Source organism: Mesoplodon densirostris, chromosome 1 (genome assembly GCF_025265405.1).
Source record: "Mesoplodon densirostris isolate mMesDen1 chromosome 1, mMesDen1 primary haplotype, whole genome shotgun sequence".
Lineage (NCBI taxonomy): Eukaryota > Metazoa > Chordata > Mammalia > Artiodactyla > Ziphiidae > Mesoplodon > Mesoplodon densirostris.
In genome coordinates, this window is record NC_082661.1 from 12,483,641 (window position 1) to 12,504,498 (window position 20,858).

At 50.2% G+C, this 20,858-nt stretch overlaps 1 protein-coding gene across 4 annotated transcripts in view; it reads right to left on the reverse strand.

Annotated features, from left to right (window-relative positions):
* GRK5 (G protein-coupled receptor kinase 5) overlaps positions 1 to 20,858 on the reverse strand; it is a 218,649-nt gene that overhangs the window by 52,170 nt on the left and 145,621 nt on the right. For 2 of the 4 annotated variants that reach the window (XM_060098880.1, XM_060098890.1), the window contains exon 3: positions 10,445 to 10,557. In XM_060098880.1, coding sequence (XP_059954863.1) covers positions 10,445 to 10,557 — 113 coding nt within the window. Of the gene's footprint in view, positions 1 to 10,444; positions 10,558 to 11,760; positions 11,821 to 13,441; positions 13,501 to 20,858 lie in introns of all 4 variants that reach the window. The other 2 variants (XM_060098900.1, XM_060098885.1) reach the window with 2 other exon arrangements.

Below are 20,858 nucleotides of genomic sequence, written 5' to 3' on the forward strand. Positions count from 1 at the left end.
ATATTATTGCTCTGGGTACTAAAACCCACGTTAAAAAAATAACATCCCTTTCAGGTCAGCTCCCTCCCAGCAGAGGCCCAGCTGGGCAGCTGGGCGCCACAGTTCCACAGGGCGGCAGCCGGGAGCACGCGGGGACAGGCATCCCCAGCCCGGCATCAAAAGGCCTTTCTTTGAGAGTCCATGTCAGGTCGCCACCACTTGAAGAGCATTTGTGTTGGGAGGCAGAAAACCAACAGAAGGCTTCCAGCTGGGCTTTCCACACCGATTAAGTCACCTGGAGTGACAGGCCAAGTCTCCACGGTGACCCCCAAGAGGGGCTCATGGGGGACCCGTCCTGAGAGGCCACCTACAGAGAAAAAGCACCATGGCAGCTCGGCTGGGCAGAGCTCAGGCCGATCACACAACCAGAGGCGGGGGACCACCCGGGAACCCGCTGCTACGGGAACACCCTTGCCCAGGTAGTGGGCCAAAGCTGCTGAAATCAGCTTCAACCAGAAAATATAGACAGCAAATAAGAGGCTGGGCTGGGCTAACAGCCTAGAATTTTACTAGTAGAGTGGGCTCTGGAAATGGCAGCCAGACGATGACTTCAACGAACAGAGAGGTAAACCACATGCCAGGATGCCCCCGTGACCTCCATCTGTACGAATTCCCTCCAGCCAGGGAGGGTGGTGGGCTTGTCCCCTCCTCCCAACAGAGGGGACACACACTGTCCTCCCTGCTGTGTCGCCCATTTGAAACCGTCTCCTGCCCAGAGCTCAACCCTAACAGCCAGAGCGCCAAAGAGCTCCTGTGCCAGTCCACGCGGAGGGTATTTCTCTTCCCCAGATACATCCATGGTGCCAACGGAGGGAGGCATTTAATGAGCCTTCTCTTTGCACGGTGATTTACACCAAACACAGGAATGGCCTTTGGGGAGGAGATGCTGTAACACAAAGAGCAAAATACTACATTGAGTTGAAGGCGAAAAGAATTATTTATGTATCTGTACTTGCCAAAGAGTATAAACATCTGTGTACATCCTAGTTTATAAACCTAATATTTCATTCTCTTGGCTGGCTCTAATTGCATCATCCATCTCAGAAAATGCTAATAAAAATGCGTCCTCTATTAAAACACATTTCCCTCAGATGAGTTTTTAAAAACATGAAGACTGCAAACCGGTACAAGGGGCCCTGCCACGTTTTCACAGAAGCCGGCACTGGTTTACAGAGCAGAGTCTGAGCTGAATTCCTCTCGGCCTCTGACCAACTTGAGATGTCACCTCCTCTTCCCAGGAGCCCTTCTCCTGCCCTGGCAGGAAGATGAAGTCAGAGAGGCTCTGAGGTCTCGCCACCTCCGGCTTCTGTAATTACCGATGTGGTCAGCTTTTCCAGAGTCCTCGCGGCAGGGACAAGTGACACGCCCGGCTGGCAGGGCTGCTCCCCGTGGCTCTTTCTGGAGAAACACCCGGCTCCTCCCACCTTGGCCTCAGCGTCTTGCTGGTGCCCGACCATGGGGGTGGGGGTCCCCGTTTGCCCCTCTGGAGTCACTCCCCACCCTGCGGGCTCCCTCCCCACCTGGGCACCCGGGTTCCTGGACCCCCTTCTGAAGACCCAGCTCCTGCAGCTGCCTTCTCCCACTCCTTCCTGTATCGGCCCCTCCCCCGTCCCTGCAGAGCTGCAGGTGTGCACATCGGCCTGTACTGCTTTCCCTGCTCTGCCCAGCACTCTGTCAACTGGCCTCCATTAAACTCTACTTCATTCACACGTGAGCGAGCCATCCATCTCCCGCCAGGCCCCTCACTGATGCCTGAACGATCCTTCAGATGGCTGGCATCGCCTGCCCCCTCCCAGCCCACCAGCTAGAATGAAGAAGCACTGCAGATGGGGGTGTCCCCCCGGGGCCCCAGCATCAGACGGGCCTGGTCAGTTCCACAGCCTGTGCCCACCTGGGCAGACAGAGTGTTCTCTGGTCTCTGGCCGCCATGTGAGGAGCCCTCGGGCCTGGGTCAGGAAGGGATTCCATGGCCCAGGTTTCAATGGGATGGGCCCAGAGAAAGAAGGGAGGGAGGAGAGGACCCCTGGCCACGCAGGGAACAGACAGGATGGTAGGAGTGACCCCAAGGTGGCGGTACCACGGCCACCAGCTTGAGAGACACATCTCGGCGGAGGCAAACTCAGAAAAGAAGTTAGGAGGAAAGGGTGCTGACCCTCTCTCGGGGCAGGGGTCGGGGGGAGGTGACAGATTTACCAGCCGCTGTCAGAGAGCGCAGAGGGGCTGTGCTCTCACCTGCCGTCGGCCCGTCATTCAGAGAGCCTCCACCCTGAGCGGCGCTCTGCCAGCCCCGCACCGCCCAGCTGGTCCTCCTCCTGCAGCCCCTGGAGTTACTTCTCTCTCCTCACACCCTCCCGCGCTCATAAGGCCACCGTGCAAAGGTCTTTGACTCTCCCAGTTATTCTTTCAATTCTAAGTGAAAAGAATCCCAACCTAGCCTAATTCAGGCAAAACCGGAATCTCTGGGTTCCTGGAATCCAAGGACGGGTTGAACAACCAAATTGTGGGGAAGATGGACATGCAGCCTGGCCCAGAGCACCAGGAACCAGGGACATGAGCACTTCTGGAACCCACTCTCAGAGAGAGAGAGAGAGAGAGAGAGAGAGAGAGAGAGAGAGAGAGAGAGAGAGTGTGTGTGTGTGTGTGTGTGTGTGTGTGTGTGTCTCTCTCATTCTCCCTCAGTGCTGCCTGGCTTGCTCCAGTGGTACGAAAGCTGGCAGCCAGGTTTTTTCTTCTAAGCCTCCTCTACCAGAGAAGGACTTCCCCTCAAGTCTATAAACCCCAGAGAAAGGACTCATTCATTTGCACTGGCTCACAGACTCATCCCTGCTCCAATCAGCTGTGGTTTTCAGGTGATATCATTAAGAACATGGCAGCTTCTACGAGAGCCATGCTGCCTGGGAGTACAGGTGGGACACCCAGGAGATTGGACAATCCCACAGATGTCCAGTATATGAACCTACTTTTTTACAAGTGGTACTTTTTCAAGATGACCCTGCTCCCAGGCTTTACCAGCTGCTCTGAGGGTCTTTATGTCCACCTGAAGAATGATTACCACCCTCCACCCTCTCTCTTTTGGGAGATCACAGCAGTGATAGAAAGACAAAAATAAATACTGGGTATGATTCAAAAATAAGAGAAGCAGGGCTTCCCTGGTGGCGCAGTGGTTGAGAGTCCGCCTGCCGATGCAGGGGACACGGGTTCGTGCCCCGGTCCGGGAAGATCCCACATGCCGCGGAGCGGCTGGGCCCGTGAGCCATGGCCGCTGAGCCTGCGCGTCCGGAGCCTGTGCTCCGCAACGGGAGAGGCCACAACAGTGAGAGGCTCGCGTACCGCAAAAAAAAAAAAAAAAAGAGAAGCAGAATATTTAGTTCCGCTGGTGAGGCATTTCAATTCATTTTACAATAAAATTCCAGGATAACCAGACATATCTGAAACCAGGTGATAGCCCAGTAATTTCACGTGCCATAGTTCTGGGCTAGAGTGACTTTTAGCATTTCCTGATATGAGATTCCATTTGTAGTCGCCAGTCTCCAAAATGCACACTTTGATAATCCTCACATCCTGCTATTCATGTTCTTGAGAAGGCTCTTTCCATACTAAACAGCGCTAACCCACGTAACCACCACAGTGTCAGGGATATGGCAGTATGGAAGCTCTGAGACCAGGTTATAAAAGACATTGCAGCTTCTACCATGCTCTCTTGGATCCCTTGCTCTGGGGGAAGCCAGCCATGTGTGAGGACACTCAAGCAGTCCATGGAGAGGCTCACATGGAAGACAGCTGAGGCCTCCAGCCAACATCCAGCACCAACCTGCCAGCCATGTGTGCAAGCCTGGAAACAGATCAAGCCTTCAGATGACTGCAGCCCCAGTCAATACCTTGATGTAACCTTTAGAGAGACCATAAGCCAGCAGCACCTCAGTTAACCACTTCCAAATCCTTGACCCATAGAAACTATGAGATGATAAATGTTTATTGTTGCTTCAAGCTGTTAAGTTTTAGGTAATTTCTTACCCAGCAATAGATAATGAATACTTGACAGGTGTCTGAACTTATAGCTAGTATCTCTTAGTTCATTAAAAAATGCTCTTTCTTTTTCAATCTTGCATTTAATCAGAAAGCAAAGCTCCATGAGGGCAGGAACTTACTTCTCCTGCTCACTCTGTAGTTTCCAACTGCTAGAACAGAGTGTGACACATTGGAGACATCTCATAAATGTGTGTTGAGTAAATCTGGTTGAGTATCTGCCAAACCTCCCCTAATCCCAAAGAGAAGAGACCTGAAAACTTTAAGTTGCACCCATGCTTGGGGACGGGAGGGTTTCAAATGAGCTGAGATGCCATCAAGGCTCCCAGAAAACAATTTAGAGAAGAAGTACATCAGTCTTTAAGAGGTCCATGGCCAGAGCCTATTGGCCTGTGGAGGTTGACATGAGCCTGGAAGCCCTTCCAATCCCCTGACCAGCTAGGCAAATCTTCTTGGCCCTCCAGAAGCCAAATCTACTCAAGGCCTTGACTTGGGTCACTGACTCCATTTCCCTGGAGGGGAGGGCAATGGGGGAGTCCTTCTCAGGCTCCCAGAAGCTGCTCGACAATGAAGACTAAGGGCCGAATTGCCCCTGCAGTCTGATGAATGATGCACAAACAGTTCTGCTGCCCCCCATATCACCCAGGCCCCATTTTAAAACAGCCGATGTCTTCTGCTTGACGCGAGAAACTCAGTCTTTCGGACTGTGCAGGGGAGCAGCCTTTCCTGGGGGCTACATCAGAGCCGACGAAGACGGGTTAGTTTTAAAAAACTTCACTTGGTAGAAATTCAGCATAGAGGTGGGAACAGTGTGTATGGCTGTGACTGAGCCAGGGGCACTGGAGCGGCGTGCAACACCAAGGACGCCGCCACCTCCTCCCTCCTCGGAGTTCCAGTCAGGATGGAAGAAAAAAGGTATTTCAGACGAGCATTGCGCCAGCCCTGGAAAACTCAGTAAAGTCTTCATGCGTCAAAGAGGTGTTCCAAAGGCTGTTCATTGGACACGTCAGGATGGGCAATGAAAGGCCTTGCTAATTCCCAGAGATGCAGAGAAAAACACGAGGGGATGGGGTGAGCCTCTCGTGAGGGGCGGCGGCGTTAAGGCATATGTAAGGAGCATTTGACGCGTCAACACAGGGAGCCAGACTCACATTTCCTTTCCAAAAGGGAGATCTTGGGACAGGCCCAGCAAAAGAGAACGTCTGCACGACCAGAATGAAACTAGGCATCCACTGGATTTTTTTTCCTTCTTCTTCTCAAACTGACTATAAACGTCTAATAAGACACGTGGCTGGAAAATTCCACTGGCTCCTGGGTTTAGCCTTGCCCTGCTCTCCCTCATCAACTCTCCAGACAGGTCCCAAAGCTGCCGATGCCTCATCTTTTCCAAATGGGGAGGAGCCTTCGTCCAGGGCTCAGACTTTGATCCTCGGCTCCTCCATCCACGTTCATCTCCTCGGTGAGCTCATCCAGCCCGTGGCTCTAAGTATCAGCTACATGTGGACAGATCCCAATCTGCTATTTCCAGCCTCGATCATTCTCACAAACTCCAGATTCTGACACCCACCTCCGCACGGACATCTCCACTGGGCCGTCTGGTAGACATCGGAAGCTGAGTGTGCCCCCGGTGAAGACCCTGACCTCCCCCCAAACAAACCTCCCACAGCCTTACCCTCATTCCGTCTTTCCACTGGTTCAGGTTAACACTTTGAAGTCATCACCAACTCTTGTCTCTCACCCCCCAGGGCCTCAGAAAATACTGTGAGCTCTGGTTCAAAACATGCCCCCAATCCTACCACTTGTCACCATGGCCCGCTTCTTCCACCCTGGCTTGAGCAACTACCCGCTCTCACCCATCAGAGCTCCCCACTCTGACCCTTGCCCCCCATAGCCTTTTCCCAACACAGGAGCCAGAGGGATCCTTTAAAAACCTAAATCGGACCATGGCATTGCTCTGCTCAAAACCCTCCAGTGGCTCCCCTGCTTCACTCAAAGTCAGAGTTCTCTAATGGCACAAGGTCTTGGATGGTTGTCACCTCTCCTAGACCCCTCTGCCCTAGCTCCCTCCGCTCTAGCCATGGACACCAGCTCCCAGTGAGTCCTGAGCATTGATCACCTGTCAGGTTCAGTGTTGTGAGGATTCAGAGATGATGAGCTATGTCTGTGCCACCCAGAGACCTGCAGTTAGTGGAGGAGAAAGGCACACAGATAGAGCCCTACTGGCTACATTCATCAGGCGTCTGTGACATGCCGGACACTGCCCTGAGTGGCGTGAACTCATCCAGTCTCTCCTCGACACGTCCACCACCATCAGGTACAACTGCGGCCCCACTTACAGATGAGATATGGGGCACAGAGGCGTCAAGCACCTGCCCGTGGTCTCCCTGGCAGCTGAGGTGCTGCTAGCATTGCCTCAAGGTCTGTCTCAGGGGCCTGCACCCCACCGATGCGCCATTCTGCCAGCACCGCGCAGTAATGAGGCTCAGGTGTGCGAGGCTCAGGTGTGTGTCGAGGCCTGGAGCAGAAGGTACATGGGGAGAGGGGGCGGATGGGGAAGGCTTCTGAGAGCAGAGCGCAGGGGGGGTGAGCGGGCATTCACCAGGCAGAGGGGGCCCGGTTGGCATTTCGAGTAGTGAGAGAGAGGGAGTCAGGGCTGAGAGGCTTTAACCAGCCTGGCCAGTCAAAGCCACCAGAAGCAGATGGGGACCAGAATGCAGAGCTCAAGGAAGACCCCGTGAAGGCCGAGGATGAAAGGGTGGGCAGGGGCCTGCTGGTGGAAGGTCTAGTAGGTCAGCCTCAGAACTTGGACTTTGTTCTGGATGTCGGTGTTTCCCAACCCTGGACATACACACAGTACAGTCCTGAGAGATGTGAAAACTGCCAAGGTCTGCTACAAACAGTGGCCAATCCAGTGGGAGGTAATGAGCACCCCTCGTGCCAAACTGTAGTCTCTAAGTACCCTTGCCCAGTAAAAGGAACCAGGGCTTCTTGGAGAAATGACGAACTCTAGGTGGAGGGCAGGAAACATACAAGATGAGCCCGGAACACTGCATCACACCAGACAGCAAGGAGGCTGCCAATGACCACTGGGGTCCTCTCAAGGGCCCAAAAGCCAACCTGAAGGGCTCCCACAGACCAACAATGAAACCATGGAGCACCAATGCATCAAAATGCCCCATGTTTATCATAGGAGGATGCTAGTGAACCAATTTGGTATTTTGAAAACATAAACATGGGGAAAGAATCAAGCAATTCCTATATGAACTTTACCATTGGGTAACCAAACAGTAATTGAAAGGAAGTGTTTCCCAGTTAGCAAATGAAGAAGGAATGACAGAATGTCGCCATGTCACAATCCCTAATTAATCAATAGATTTGGGTATTGAATATCAATGGCTGCTGCCATCTCAAAAAGACAGACACCAAACATTATAAGTCTCCTAGCAGGGACTTCCCTGGTGGCACAGTGGTTAAGAATCTATCTTCCAATGCAGGGGACATGGGTTGGATCCCTGGTCTGGGAACTAAGATCCCACAGGCGGCAGGGCAACTAAGCCCGCGTGCCGCAACTAGAGAGAAGCCAGTGCACCGCAACGAGGAGCCCACACGCCACAATGAAGGATCCTGTGTGCCGCAGCTAAGACCCGACACAGCCAAAAATAAAATAAATAAATATATTTTTTAAAAAGTCCCCTAGCAGAAGAGCCTGAAACCACTTATGAAGTCAGTCCCCTACCACCACCAGATTGACACTGAATCTGACCAAGTTTCTAGATTCAATGAGCAATTTACAAGAAATACAGAGGAACTTATTAAACGACACATGGGGGAGAGAACACAACATTCAGACTATGGGACACTCTTGGAGATGGTTATAAACTGTTAAGACACGCATTTACAAAAGGCATGAGAAAATCGGAAATTTGAACACTGATGATATTTGATTATTAACACTGATTATGTGATGATAGTAACGAATTATTCTTTTTAGCTGTGATAATGGTATGGTGGTGTTTTGGCTGAAGAGCCCTCATCATTTAGATATACATGCTGACATGTTCACAGATAAAATGACACAAATGAGATCAGCTGCAAAATGCGCCAGAGGGGAGGATGTGGGTGAAACAAGGTTGGCCTTGAATCCATAATTGTTGAAGCAGGGTGCATGAGGGTTCATTATGCTATTCTGTAGACTTTTACTTTTTATAGTTTGAAATTTTCCATAATAAAAAGTTATGAAAATACCAGGCCCCATCCCCAGAGATTGAAATGAATGAGTCTGGGCTTCAGCTCAGGCATTGGTATTTTTTCTAAGGCTCCCCAGGTGTTTCTACTGCTCAGCTGAGGTTGAGAACTATGGTAATCACTTGTATGCGTCATGCGAGAGCCTGCACGGAGACCAGGAGAGCGGCTGTAGAGGGAAAGGAACCGGGCTAGGAGAAGTCAAGGAGCCAGGCACATGGTCCTTGATCGGGCTAGGTGAGGAATGACGAGAGGGAAGGGTCAAGAACAATGCAAAGATTTCATGGGTGGGTGATGGAGGGGTGCTGGTCACTGGAATAGGGAACATGTCAGGGCTGGTAGCCGTGGGGAGCTGGGGGAAGGTGCTGAGCTTGTTAAGGATGTGTTGACTTCAAGGGGCCCATGTGACTTCCGGTGGAGAAGTTCAGGGGACAGTTTGGACAGTGGGTCTAGAGATCCACCTTGAGACCCTGAAGCAGACACAGAAAGTTGGGCCCCATAGGGCTGTCCCCCACACCAAGCCAGAGGTCAGGATGGCTGCAGCCAATGATGGCATTAGGGCCTCTAGGAAACAACAGCACCTTGGCCCCCTGCCTTGGAAAGGGGGGGCCCAAATGACCCCATTCCTTTCATGACTGACCATGATTCATCTTTCACCTCCCCACTCCTTGTCTACCTTCCTTGGATAGACACCCAAAGGGCAGTAGGCCAGGCTGAGGTGCCCTGTCCTCCCAAGCAAGTGTTGAGGAATTCCTGTGTGTTCCTACATCCTGTCCTAAAAGCCCACACAGATCAATCAGCATTTGTTTTTTGTTGTTTTTTTAAATTGAAGTATAGGCAATTTACGTTTCAGGTATATAGCAAAATGATTCAGTTATATATATGCACACATATATATTCTTTTTCAGATTTTTATCCATTATAGGTTATTACAAGATATTAAATATAGTTCCCTGTGCTATACAGTAGGTCCTTGTTGTTTATCTGTTTTATATATAGTACTGTGTATCTGTTAATCCAAAATCCCCAATTTATCCCTTCCCCTCCCTTTCCCCTTCGGTAACCTTAAGTTTGTTTTCTATGTCTGCAAGTCTATTTTTGTTTTGTAAATAAGTTCATTTGTATTATTTTTTTACATTCCACATATAAGTGATATCATATGATATTTATCTTTCTCTGACCTACTTTACTTAGTATGATCATCTCTAGGTCCATCCATGTTGCTGCAAATGGTATTATTTCATTCTTTTTTATGGGTGAGTAATATAGCATTTGTTAAACAAATGAATGACCAGTACATCTGAAGGAAGTCCCCGTGGTGTCAGTCACAGCTGTGTATGCCAGCAGCCAGCGCAGCCAGCAGCTGTCAGAGTGCCTTGAAATGGCCAACACATGTTCCTCCCACAAACGTTTACTAAATGCCTGTATGGGCTGGGCCCAATGCCAGGCAGAGGTTAACTGGAAGCCCAGGGCCCTGGCCTCAGGGAGCTTGCATTCTAGTGGGGAAGCAGACAGTAAACAAGCACACAAAGAAACACAAGCTTTGGAATTTTAGAAAATGGGTTCTCAGCTGGAAGAAGGGGCCTGGGAATCCAACACCTTGGGGTGCTGGGAAAACCACCCAACTTCCTAGGTACTACTGCACACTAACCCAGGCTCCCAGAATCAGAGAACTGACAGAACCTCGGGTTAAAGCAGCAACAACCGAGGCCCAGAGTGGGAGGGGGCCCCCCACTGTCATGCAGCAGGTGATGACCTGGAGACAAGTCTGCACTCTCAAAGTCTGCACTGGCAGTTTCTTAAGCAACAAGTTTATTCTTTTTTTTTTTTTTGCGGTACGCGGGCCTCTCACTGTTGTGGCCTCTCCCGTTGCGGAGTACAGGCTCCGGACGCACAGGCTCAGCGGCCATGGCTCACGGGCCCAGCCGCTCCGCAGCAAGTAGGATCTTCCCGGACCGGGGCACGAACCCGTGTCCCCTGCATCGGCAGGCGGACTCTCAACCACTGCGCCACCAGGGAAGCCCAACAAGTTTATTCTTTATCCACATAAGCCAGGTGGTTTATCTTTTCCTTTGGACAAAAACGATCGCTGATCACAAAGGACCAAAGGGCTCTTCCCCCCAGTGAAGGGACTTACCACTGAGTCCAGGAACTGAATGTAAGACTCCAGCCCAGGTCTGGTTTCGCAGAACTGCCGGAAAAGCAGCCTCCCAATTGGCTGCTTGTCACACAAACTGCAGTAATCTCTGTCTAGAGATAAGAAAAGAAGAATATGGTGAGACCCAGAAAGGGCCAGACAGAGCCATCAACCCACAGCTGGGTTCTTGCCTCAGACAGATGGAGCAAGGTGACCGGCAAACTCTCAGGACCCTTTATCCAGCTCCAGGCTCTGCAGACTCAGAAGAGTCAAGGTCAATGTGGAAAGAGGCGCCAGTTGCGACCTTGCCTCTACTCCCCAGCCCACTCCCTTTCCAATGTCCTGATTTCTGTACGGAGATGTTAGCAGTTCTGGGGACTGTGACTCTGCCCCTGACTGCCTGATCAGCATGTCACACTCTTTGGTTACAGTGACTGGATAAGGGTGGTGGGCATGTAACCCAAGCCAGTAAGATCAACATGAACCACAGACGTCGCCTGGGCACCCGAAGCCAAGGTGCTCCCTCTTCCTCTGGTACTGGGGTGCATGGGTGTGAGGCCAGGGTCTGCTGCAGTGTTCTTGATACTGCACAACAAGCTGCTGTGAGGATAAGGTTGACATACAGAGGAAGTCAGAGCTGGGAAAATTATGAGTAGGTGCTCTGGTGAAGTTATGAATCTCTGGATCACACTATGCCTGCAGCCCAAACCACATCTGAAAAGCTTATTTATAAGCATTATTTAGGGCAATTTGAAAAAACTTTAAAATGACTTGTAATTCAAATAGTCTAATGAATACAGTAAACAAAATTTCATATTTGCCCAATTGGAGCAAAGCCCAGTCTTAGAATGCTTCAAACTATGAAAACCCTGTATTTTCCAGCTGAGGGGCTAGAGGCACAGAGACAGGATGTGACCAGACCTCAACCACTCAGTAGCCAAGAGAGTTCTGAAGAGGAAATAACAGTGCAAGACTCAAAGCACAGAGGCCTAGAGACCAGGGTTCTAGACAATGACTTGCTGTGTGACTTCAAGCAACACACTTGCCCTCTCTGGGCCTTAGTCTTCCTCTCGAAAATGAAGATGCATGTTGGAGGTAAGATGGGAGGGTCCCTTCTGGTTCTTCCTGCAATGACTCTGCAAGAGGCTTTCTCTGGGCAGAAAAGATGCTCAAAGGTCTGGCTGAGACTTGTTGCCTCACACCCTCCAGAGTGCTGAAAATTAGCCCTTTGATTTTGTGGCTGCACCAGGAAAACTCAGGTGACTTCGTGGGGAAACCAGGAAGAGGGTGAGGTAGACCTCGGTTAGAAGAGCTACCTGGGAGGGTGGAATGACTGTATCCTTGCCAACTGTAGAGGAGGAGCCAGGAACCGCCCCCTGGAGATATGGAAAACAACAAGGAGACAGGAACAGAACCATCATGCCCACTCATTTTCATACCCAAAGAGTTTATCCACAGAGGTACAGCCATTACTTCTAGGGAGGGTGGTGGCTGTGAGCAAGGGCTCTGGAGCTAAACCCAGGTTCAGATCCCAGCCTCAATACTCACTGCCTGTGTGCCCCAGGGTAACTGACCTAACACATTATCCCTCAGTTTCCTCATCTGTAAACTGGGAACAGTCATCGTACTATCTCTTAGGAGCAGTGAGAGTCTGGCACAAAGGAATTGCTTAATAAACACCATCTGTTATCATCGTGGAAGTGGGGGTTTTGGTCTGTTCCATCTCCCTTCCTTTGGGGAACCTCCTCTCTGTGAGTCTGTAAAATACCATCATAGGGTCCGAAGGGAGCAACTCCTCCCAAGCCTCAGGGATGGGCACGTGACTCAGTCCTGGCCAATCAGAGCCCTCTGTTCCATGGCCACAATGATCGGTTCAGGGCATGTGACCCAGGGGGCCTTGGAGTCCTTCCAGGGTTTTTGGTAGAACTTCCAGAAAAGACACTTGTTCCTCTCTGGGATGACAAGGCCTTAGGACTGGTCAGCCAAGAGTTTCCACAACTGTCTTTCCCACCAGTGAGAGCCCATGGAGAATGAAGCCAGTGCAAGGGAAGGACAGCTGAGTGAGGAAGAGAAGCCTGGAGCTGTGAATATCACAGGAGTCCCCAAAAGGCAGCCTACTGAGGCCCGGCCAGCACCTGCACCTTTAGCCATCTGTCTTTGCTTAAGCCAGTCGGTGTTGGGTTTTTGTCTCTTGCAACTGAAAGAACAACTGACTGGGGCTGGAGAGTTTTATAGCCCATTTCTCCTTTCATGGGTAACCTGCCTGAGGGCAAGAATGGTTTTTGTAGGAATCCACCAGTTCTAAGTACGCCTTGTATCAGAAGGCACTCACAAATTTCTCATTCTCTCTTGAGAGGATACTTTGGTCAAGTGGATGAGCCACCTTGCAAGTCTCCCCTTGGCCCCCTCCTCAACTGGTTTGGGGGCTGAAACGAGCCTTGAACTATTGCCTTAACTCAGCTTACCTTTCCATGCACAGATGGTTCGGGAATAGCCACTCCAACAAACATTTAACTCACCTCATCGTGTGCCAGGATTGGTGGGGGTCGGGAGTGGGGGGAATGGGACATGGTCCCAGCCCTCAGCGATCTTGGATTCTGTTGGAAACGGGGGGTGTGTGTGGGGGGGTGAGCAGACAAGATCCCAAGTGACAGTAATAAAATGTCAAGTTATCATCAGCCACAGGAGGGGGTCTGGGTTGGAGGGAGCCAGGAGGGTGACAGGTCTGGAGTCTGCACCTGTTAGCACGATGCCCTACAGACACAGCCTGCGTTCTCACCACCTCCCACTCAGCCTGATCCCCCAAGGAGAGGAAAACAAACTTCCCTGGCCTTCCCCAGTCAGCTGAGCTTCCCCAGCACAAACACAGAACAAAGGAAATTACCTTGTGTGAAACTCCCGTTTTATTCAATTATGGCAGAGAGCGCCACATTGCTTATGTGATTTGAGCAAGGGGCCCTCCCCCATTTCCAAAAGCAATTATGAGATTTCATGTACCATATTGTGATTCCTCAAGGGTTCATCTGACAGGATTTTTTCTCTCCATATGGCGTGTGCTGTCAGTATGGAAACAAAGCCGTTATAAACTCTCAGCACAGTAAACACCATGTGATTCCAACACAAGCTGTCAGCACCTCAGTTCCGTGCCTCTCCCAGCTGTACAGAGGATCCCAGGCAAGAAAGGCATGCGCTGGAAGCCCAGGAAGAAAGAAGAGGATCAGTAATCGTCTATTTGGATGTTTTCTCAGCTTTAAATAAAGGTAAATGGGCTTATCCTCTGAGGAAGCGCCACCACGACTACAATCCAAGTGCAAAGTCTGCAATTCCTTTAGAAATGGAGGACAAGGCCACAGAAGGAAGAATGTGAATTTGGGATTTGATCAAGGTGACAGGAAAAGGCGCAGATCAAAGTTCTTAATGCATCAAGGGCAAGTGCGAGCGGCAGGTCACTTCGGAAAAGTCAGAGGACACTGAAGTTGAAAGCACAAGTGGCTCTGTAATACATCTTCAGAGCAGATCCTTTCTAGTCTGTTTCTACGGAAGCCAGCCATGCTGTAGAAATACAGCTTGGAAGTGCCCTGCCCACAGCCCTTCTCCCAAGGGTGTCCTGTTTGGGTTAGTGGGGAGGGGTACCCAGCACAGAGGGGCAGGGTTCTCCCTGTCTCTGAATCTCTCTCTCAGGCTGGGAGGCCCCTGGGATGCTGTGTACACAGGCACACATGCACGGTCTACACACAGACATACACACCAGCTCTTCTGAATGTGAAAATCCTGCTTCTGGCCACATCCTTCACTGATCTTTCCTTCCAAGCCAGAAAGAGTCTGTCGTTATATAAGATATGAGGGGCATCAGGCTCCCTGCCCCCAAAGTATTCACCCATCATCAAATCATTCTAGCCTTATTCTTTTGGATCCTTCATTCATTCAACAAACTCTGTTCCAAGGTCTCTTGCTTTTTGATACTAGAAGCTTCCTTCAATTTTCAGACTCTCTTATTGAATTTAATACCTGGGCGGGGGGGTGTGGATGAGTGGGTGGGAGGAGACACACCTCATACCCATTGACAGGTTAATGATCCAGAAACAGGCTTGGAGTTAACAGCTGGCGGCCAGCTGAGACCAAGAATAGGGGTGTGGTCTTTGTGATGTGACATTTGACCTCGGCTGCAGTAACGTTGGTCTGGTGGACACAAAACTGAAGCATGTCCAGAGGAAGGTGATGGAAAAGGGGGTCCAGAAAGCCCATTATAAGCTCTGAACTTATAGTGCCCTGGATCAAGGGGCAGACTGCCCCAGGGAGGGCTAGGGCCCACCAGCACCCAGGAGGATGGGGGGCAGATGTGCTGGAAAGGTAGCTGGGCTCAGACAGGAAAGGGCTGGACTCCAAGGCCAAGGAGACTGGAATGGATTCACTGTCCCACTGGGGCATCAGTGATTTCAGAGCGCAAATGATTCAAGTGCAGTGCATGGGAAGGTGGACAAAAATGGGGTGGGAGCCTCGAGCCTGAGACATTTACGGAGGAGGTCACTGGTTTGGGAGCCATTCCCACCTGTGGTTCAAGCCCTGGCCTTTGGGCAGGGAGGGTGCAGCCCCTGTGGTTGGGATCCTGCTTTGGTGAGAAGCCGAACTGAATCGGCTTTAAGGAAACCACATGTCGTTTGCTTCTTCGAGGGCTTGACGCCTCCCAAGCACACCCACGGCTGGCCCAGGAAGACAGGACTGCCACTCCTTCCCGCAGCACACCGAACTTCTGCCATGCCTCAGACAGAACCAACGTTCCCTTAGCAAGTTCACAGACACTGGCTGAGCCCCTTCTGGGCACTTCATTCCAGGCCCTGTCCCAGGTGGGTGGGGGCACCCCTTAAAGAAGACAGGCTCGCAGACTTTGTTTTTGTCCCAGCAGTTTGCTTACCAGCCCAGGCAGGAGGGAGGCACATTCACAGACAGGGCTGGGCAGGGCAGCCACAAACAAAGCTGCACAAGCAGGGCTGCCAGAAATGCCCCAGCTGCAGGGGCACACACACTGCTCTCCAGGTTTGGATGGGTTTCAGGGGAGGCGCCCTGGGGAGGGCTCGCTGGCGCATGGGAATGGGAGTGATGGGCTCGCCAAAGGCAATGCAAATTGTCAGCAGGGGAGAGGCTGAGTGCTGGGGAAGCAGGAGAAGGTCAAAGCCAGGGAAACAGGGCCAGAGGCTGGGGGGAGGGGCAGGGAGAAGCCACAGGGCAGGGACAAGCCTGGGACAGGTGTGTTAGGGCAAGAATTCAGGGCTAGATCTGCGACCACTGCAGGGCGGCTTCAAGAACGGCTTCAAGTGTATGGAGCTTCCTCAAAAAATTAATACGATCCAGCAATTCCACTGCTGGGTATTTATCCAAAAGAATTAAAATCAGTATTTCAAAGAGGTATTTGTACTCCCACGTTCACTGCGACACTATTCATAACAGCCAAGATGTGGAAACAAACGTAAATGTCCATCGACCAATGAATGGATTTTTAAAATGTGGTATATACATACAGTGGAATATTATTCAGTCTTAAAAAGGAAGGAAATCATGTCACGTGACAACATGGGTTAGTCTTGATGACACTATGCTAATTGAAATAAACCTGTCACAGAAGGGCAAATTCTGCATGACGCCACCTGTATGAGGTATCTAAAAGAGTCAAACTTGGACTTCCCTGGTAGCCTAGTGGTCAGGATTCTGGGCTTTCACTGCAGTGGCATGGGTTTAATCCCTGGTCAGGGAATATCCCACAAGCCGCATGTTGTGGCCAAAAAAAGAAAAAGAAAAAAATTTTTAAATAAAATAGTCAAACTCATGGAAACAGTAAAACAGTGGTTGCCAGGGATTGGGGGAGGGGGAAATTGGGAGCTACTGTCCAATGGATATAGAGTTGCAGTTATGCAAGATGATTAAGTTCTAGACATCTGCTGTACAACACTGTGTCTGCAGTTAACAACACTGTACTGTGCACTTAAAAATTTATTAAGAGGGTAGATCGCATGTTAAATGTTCTTACCACAGTAATTTTAAAAAAAGAGAATGGCTTATAAAACACAATGAAATATTGCCACTTGCAGCAACGTGGATGGACCTAGAGAATATTATACGTAGTGAAGTAAATCAGACAGAAAGACAAATACTGTATGGTATCACTTACATGTGGACTCTAAAAAATAATACAAATGAATCTATATACAAAACAGAAACAGATTCGCAGACATAGTGTAACAGGGAAGAGCTAAATGGGACTCCATGTTTGATCTGTTTCTTTGAATTTAACCTTTGCTTTCCATTGCTTTTGTTATTATAATCATACATAATGGCCTGCCTCAGGGAACCCTGCCCCTCTGCCTGAAATGTTAAACCAAAGTGCCTCTGTTCAGCTCTCAGGGAGACAATCTGACTCCGCCCACCTGCGGATGGCTGCAAGAAAGAAGAAATTAACACAGCCCTCTCCCCACCCTCCCCCCACCCCCACCCCCAGGCTGGCCATTCCAGTGGATATTTGCAAAATTTATGGCCTTTTTACTTTCCTACCCCATCTCCTCCCCATCTCTGTGCTATAAAAGAACGTGCCATGCAAACCCTGAGAAGATGGTTTATCCGAGACCCTAGTCTGCCATCTTCTCGGTCTGTCTCCGAAGAAAGTGGTATTCCTAGTCTCAACACCTTGTCTCTGATTCATTGGCCTGTCATGGTCTCAACACCTTGTCTCTGATTCATTGGCCTGTCATGCGGTGCGCACAGCGAGCTTGGACTCGTTAACAATAGGAAACAAATTTATGGTTACCAAAGGGGAGAGGGAGAGAGGGAGGGACAAATTAGGAGTATGGGATTAACAGATACAAACTACTACACATAAAATAGATCAGCAACAAGGATGTACTGTAGAGCACAGGGAATTATATTCAATAGCTTCTAATAACCTATAATGGAATATAATCTGAAAAAATATATGTAACTGAATCACTTTGCTGTGTACCTGAAACTAACATAATATTGTAAATCTGTTATACTTCAACTAAAAAAAAAAAAGAGAGAGAGAGAATGGCTTAAAGAAAATGGACAGAAACTGATAGCTTGCTTGGAGATAGGAGGTGAGGCACAAAGGAACACGAATCAGCACAGTGTTATCTGAGGGGTTGGCAAGTAAATTTACTTGGTAATGAAGGTAACTGCCTGAGAATACATGTGCAAAGCATGCCAACATATACATTTTTGCAACACACATGTTCTGAAGTTTTTAGGCACAGCCAAGCCTACCTTAAAGGTCGGGTGTGACACTTAACAAGTTGTCAACCAACAGAGGGCACAAGACAAGGAGCCCTGTTCTTACCACCACCTTGTGATGTTTGGGTGTTTGCCAAGAGCTTCCTCTTGTCTCCTAGCCTGTTCTTGTAATAAGCTATTGACAGTACCCACACCTCAGGACCATTGTGAAGGACACCTGCTATACACTAAATGTGTCCCCCCCCAAATTCATACGTAGAAACCTAATGCCCATTGTGATGGTATTAGGAGGTGAGGCCTGGGAGGTGATTAGGTCATGAGGGTGGAGCCCTTATGTATGGGATTAGTGCCCTTTTAAAAGAGGCCCCAGAGAACTCCCTTGCCCTTTCTGCTATGTGAGAACACAGAGAAAAGATGGTCATTTATGAAGTGGCACCTGGACTTCCAGCCTCCAGAACTGTTAGAAATAAATTTCTGTTATTTTTTAAAAAATAAATTTATTTATTTTTGGCTGCGTTGGGTCTTTGTTGCTGCGCGTGGGCTTTCTCTAGTTGTGGTGAGTGGGGGCTTCTCATTGCGGTGGCTTCTCTTGCTGCGGAGCACGGGCCCTAGGCGTGTGGGCTTCAGTAGTTGTGGCACATGGGCTCAGTAGTTGTTGCTCGCAGGCTCTAGAGTGCAGGCTCAGTAGTTGTGGTGCACGGGCTTAGTTGCTCCACAGCATGTGGGATCTTCCCAGACCAGGGCTTGAACCTGTGTCCCCTGCATTGGTAGGTGGATTCTTAACCACTGCGCCACCAGGGAAGCCCCAGTTTCTGTTATTTATAAATCCACCCAGGCTGTGGTATTCTCTTGCAGCAGCCCAAATGGACTAACATGTTATCTAGTCTTGGGCACATCCCTTAACCTGAGGCCCAGGTCCTCATGCATCACACGGGCAATCAGAGGATCAGCAACACATGTGAGTGCCCAGGCCAGTGTCAGCACATAGTGGGTCCTACACAAATGGTAGCCATTCGGACATCACCTCTCCTCTATAAGACTCAAGAAGTGGTGGCTTTTACTTCTCTGAAGATTCAGAAAGGAAATGGGATGTAGCCGGTGAAAGGGGGACAACTCTGTATCAGCACCAAAGAAGGCAAAGCAAAGGCCACTCCTCCCGGCGAGAGCCATTGACTCTGAGCTCCAGGAGGGCAGAGGCCAGGGCTCTGCGGCCTTTCTCCCCCTCTCTCTGAGCCTCCCTCTCAGGAGAAGACACATGTATCCCCACAGCACATGGCTGGGGTTAAAATCTCACAACCCACAGTCAATTCCTTCAAGACTCATAACCCCCAGTGGAATTAAAAACAGGAATGATATTGATAGTGAAGATAAATAAATGCTGTCACTGTTTTCATTCTTTTCGAGTGACATGAAATGGGAACATACTTTCTTAATTAAGAGCCTTTGGTATGCGGATGCTTGGAGGGTCACCAGACTTTCCCAACTGAAAGCCAGAACTCAGGCAGCGGGTACAGCATGGCTCCCCTCATGGCTACAAACCCAAGTGAGGGAGGTCGCCACCCCTCCCTCCTTCCCTCCCCTCCCCTCCCCATCTGGCATCAATCCCCAGAGGATGGGGAGCAAGAAGTCACGGCTCTGGGGGAGGGGGTGTCGACCACCTACCACCGAGACCTGCTTGGGACGGGTTTTTCATTGTTGCCCCTAGGCACTCCTTGAACTTGGGCCAATGAAAATGCACATTCCATTTCAGAAGTAGGAGCAAGAAAGGCAGCTTCCTGAGGAAATGGAAATGCTAACATGGGAGCCCTTGTTTATTGTACACGGAGGAGGGGTGGGAGAGCTAATCCAAAAGTGATTCCTGATTCCTGGAGCCATCTCTCTACCAACTGGAGCTTTCTTTTCTTTTCTTTCATTTTATCTTATTTAACACCATTTCACCAAAATACCAGGTTTTGTTGTTTTTTTCTTTTTGGGGGCAGGGGTGCTTATAGGTCCTGAGGCAACTGAGGAAAACAGATTGGAGGAGATTGGATTAGACTGAGGCCTGGAGCCCCTCCCTTTGCTGTACTCCAGGTCTAAGACAGAGACAGAAAAGGGATTTGAAAACAGCTTTCTCTCGAAAATTCCTGCCAAAGCTGGAAGAAACATCCGGGCGTTTGCTCTGAGGAAAAGGCTCTCTGAAAGGCAAGATAGCATCACGGATAACGGCAATTCTTTATAGCCCGCCTCTTGGAAGGAGCAGGAGAGGAAAAAGGAAACATTTGGTATTTGGTTCGCAACAGCCGAGTGGGTTCCTATTGCTTCAAGAAAGATGTTTTTATGTGAATAAAAATGACATATGGCACATTACACAAACACACCCAAACCGAGCCCCATCTTCCTGTGCTTTTTGTTGCCCTCCTGCTGGTCTCGGGTTTTACTGAATGTCTTGTACTTGTCACGAGTCTCTGTAGGATCAAAACTATTAAGCCCAAGTCTTAGAAAGGTTAGTGACACCTGGACAAGTCACATGTAAAAACCACTGAGCTGTAGGGTGTTTGGGCCTGGGCTGCCAGGTGGGGGAAGTGGGGACGGGGGTGGGGGAGGGGGAGGAAAGGAGGGTCTGGTCTGTGGATCTGTGAAAGGAAGAGGGGTGGGTGGAAGTGTACTTGTGGGGGGGCCCATGCAGCCGCCTGAACGAGCCCCACCTCTTTGTGAGGGTTCAGGTCTCTGCCCTGAATCCACTGGGTGCAGTCAAAGCCCAGGAGATACCTGGAGCCTAGGAACGGCCTGGGGGCTGAGCTGGAAAGGATGTCAAGCCTCTGCTGTCACCACGGGGCCCTCTGGGCAGTGATGGGGCCCCAGAGTCAGGCAGTGACCTCTCTCTTATCCTCGCAGCCAAGAAAAGCGAAGAATTTAGATATTCCCTTGCAGTGAGAATGGGACGAAGAATCGGGTGGGTAAATGGAGGGGTGGGGTGACGGAGGTGGACCCAGGGAATGGCCAGGGAGGCACGGACACTGTGGGGCAGTGGTTGGGATGCCCGGCACGGTGGAAGAGCTGGGGACAGAACTGGGACCTGGGTTCCAGGCCTGGCTCTTTTACCGGCCATCTCTATGTGAGAGGCCCAGACCACTGGGCTCTCAGCCCTTTCCCGGGCTGAAAGTCCCCACTCTTGGCTGTAAGCATTCCCTCCACG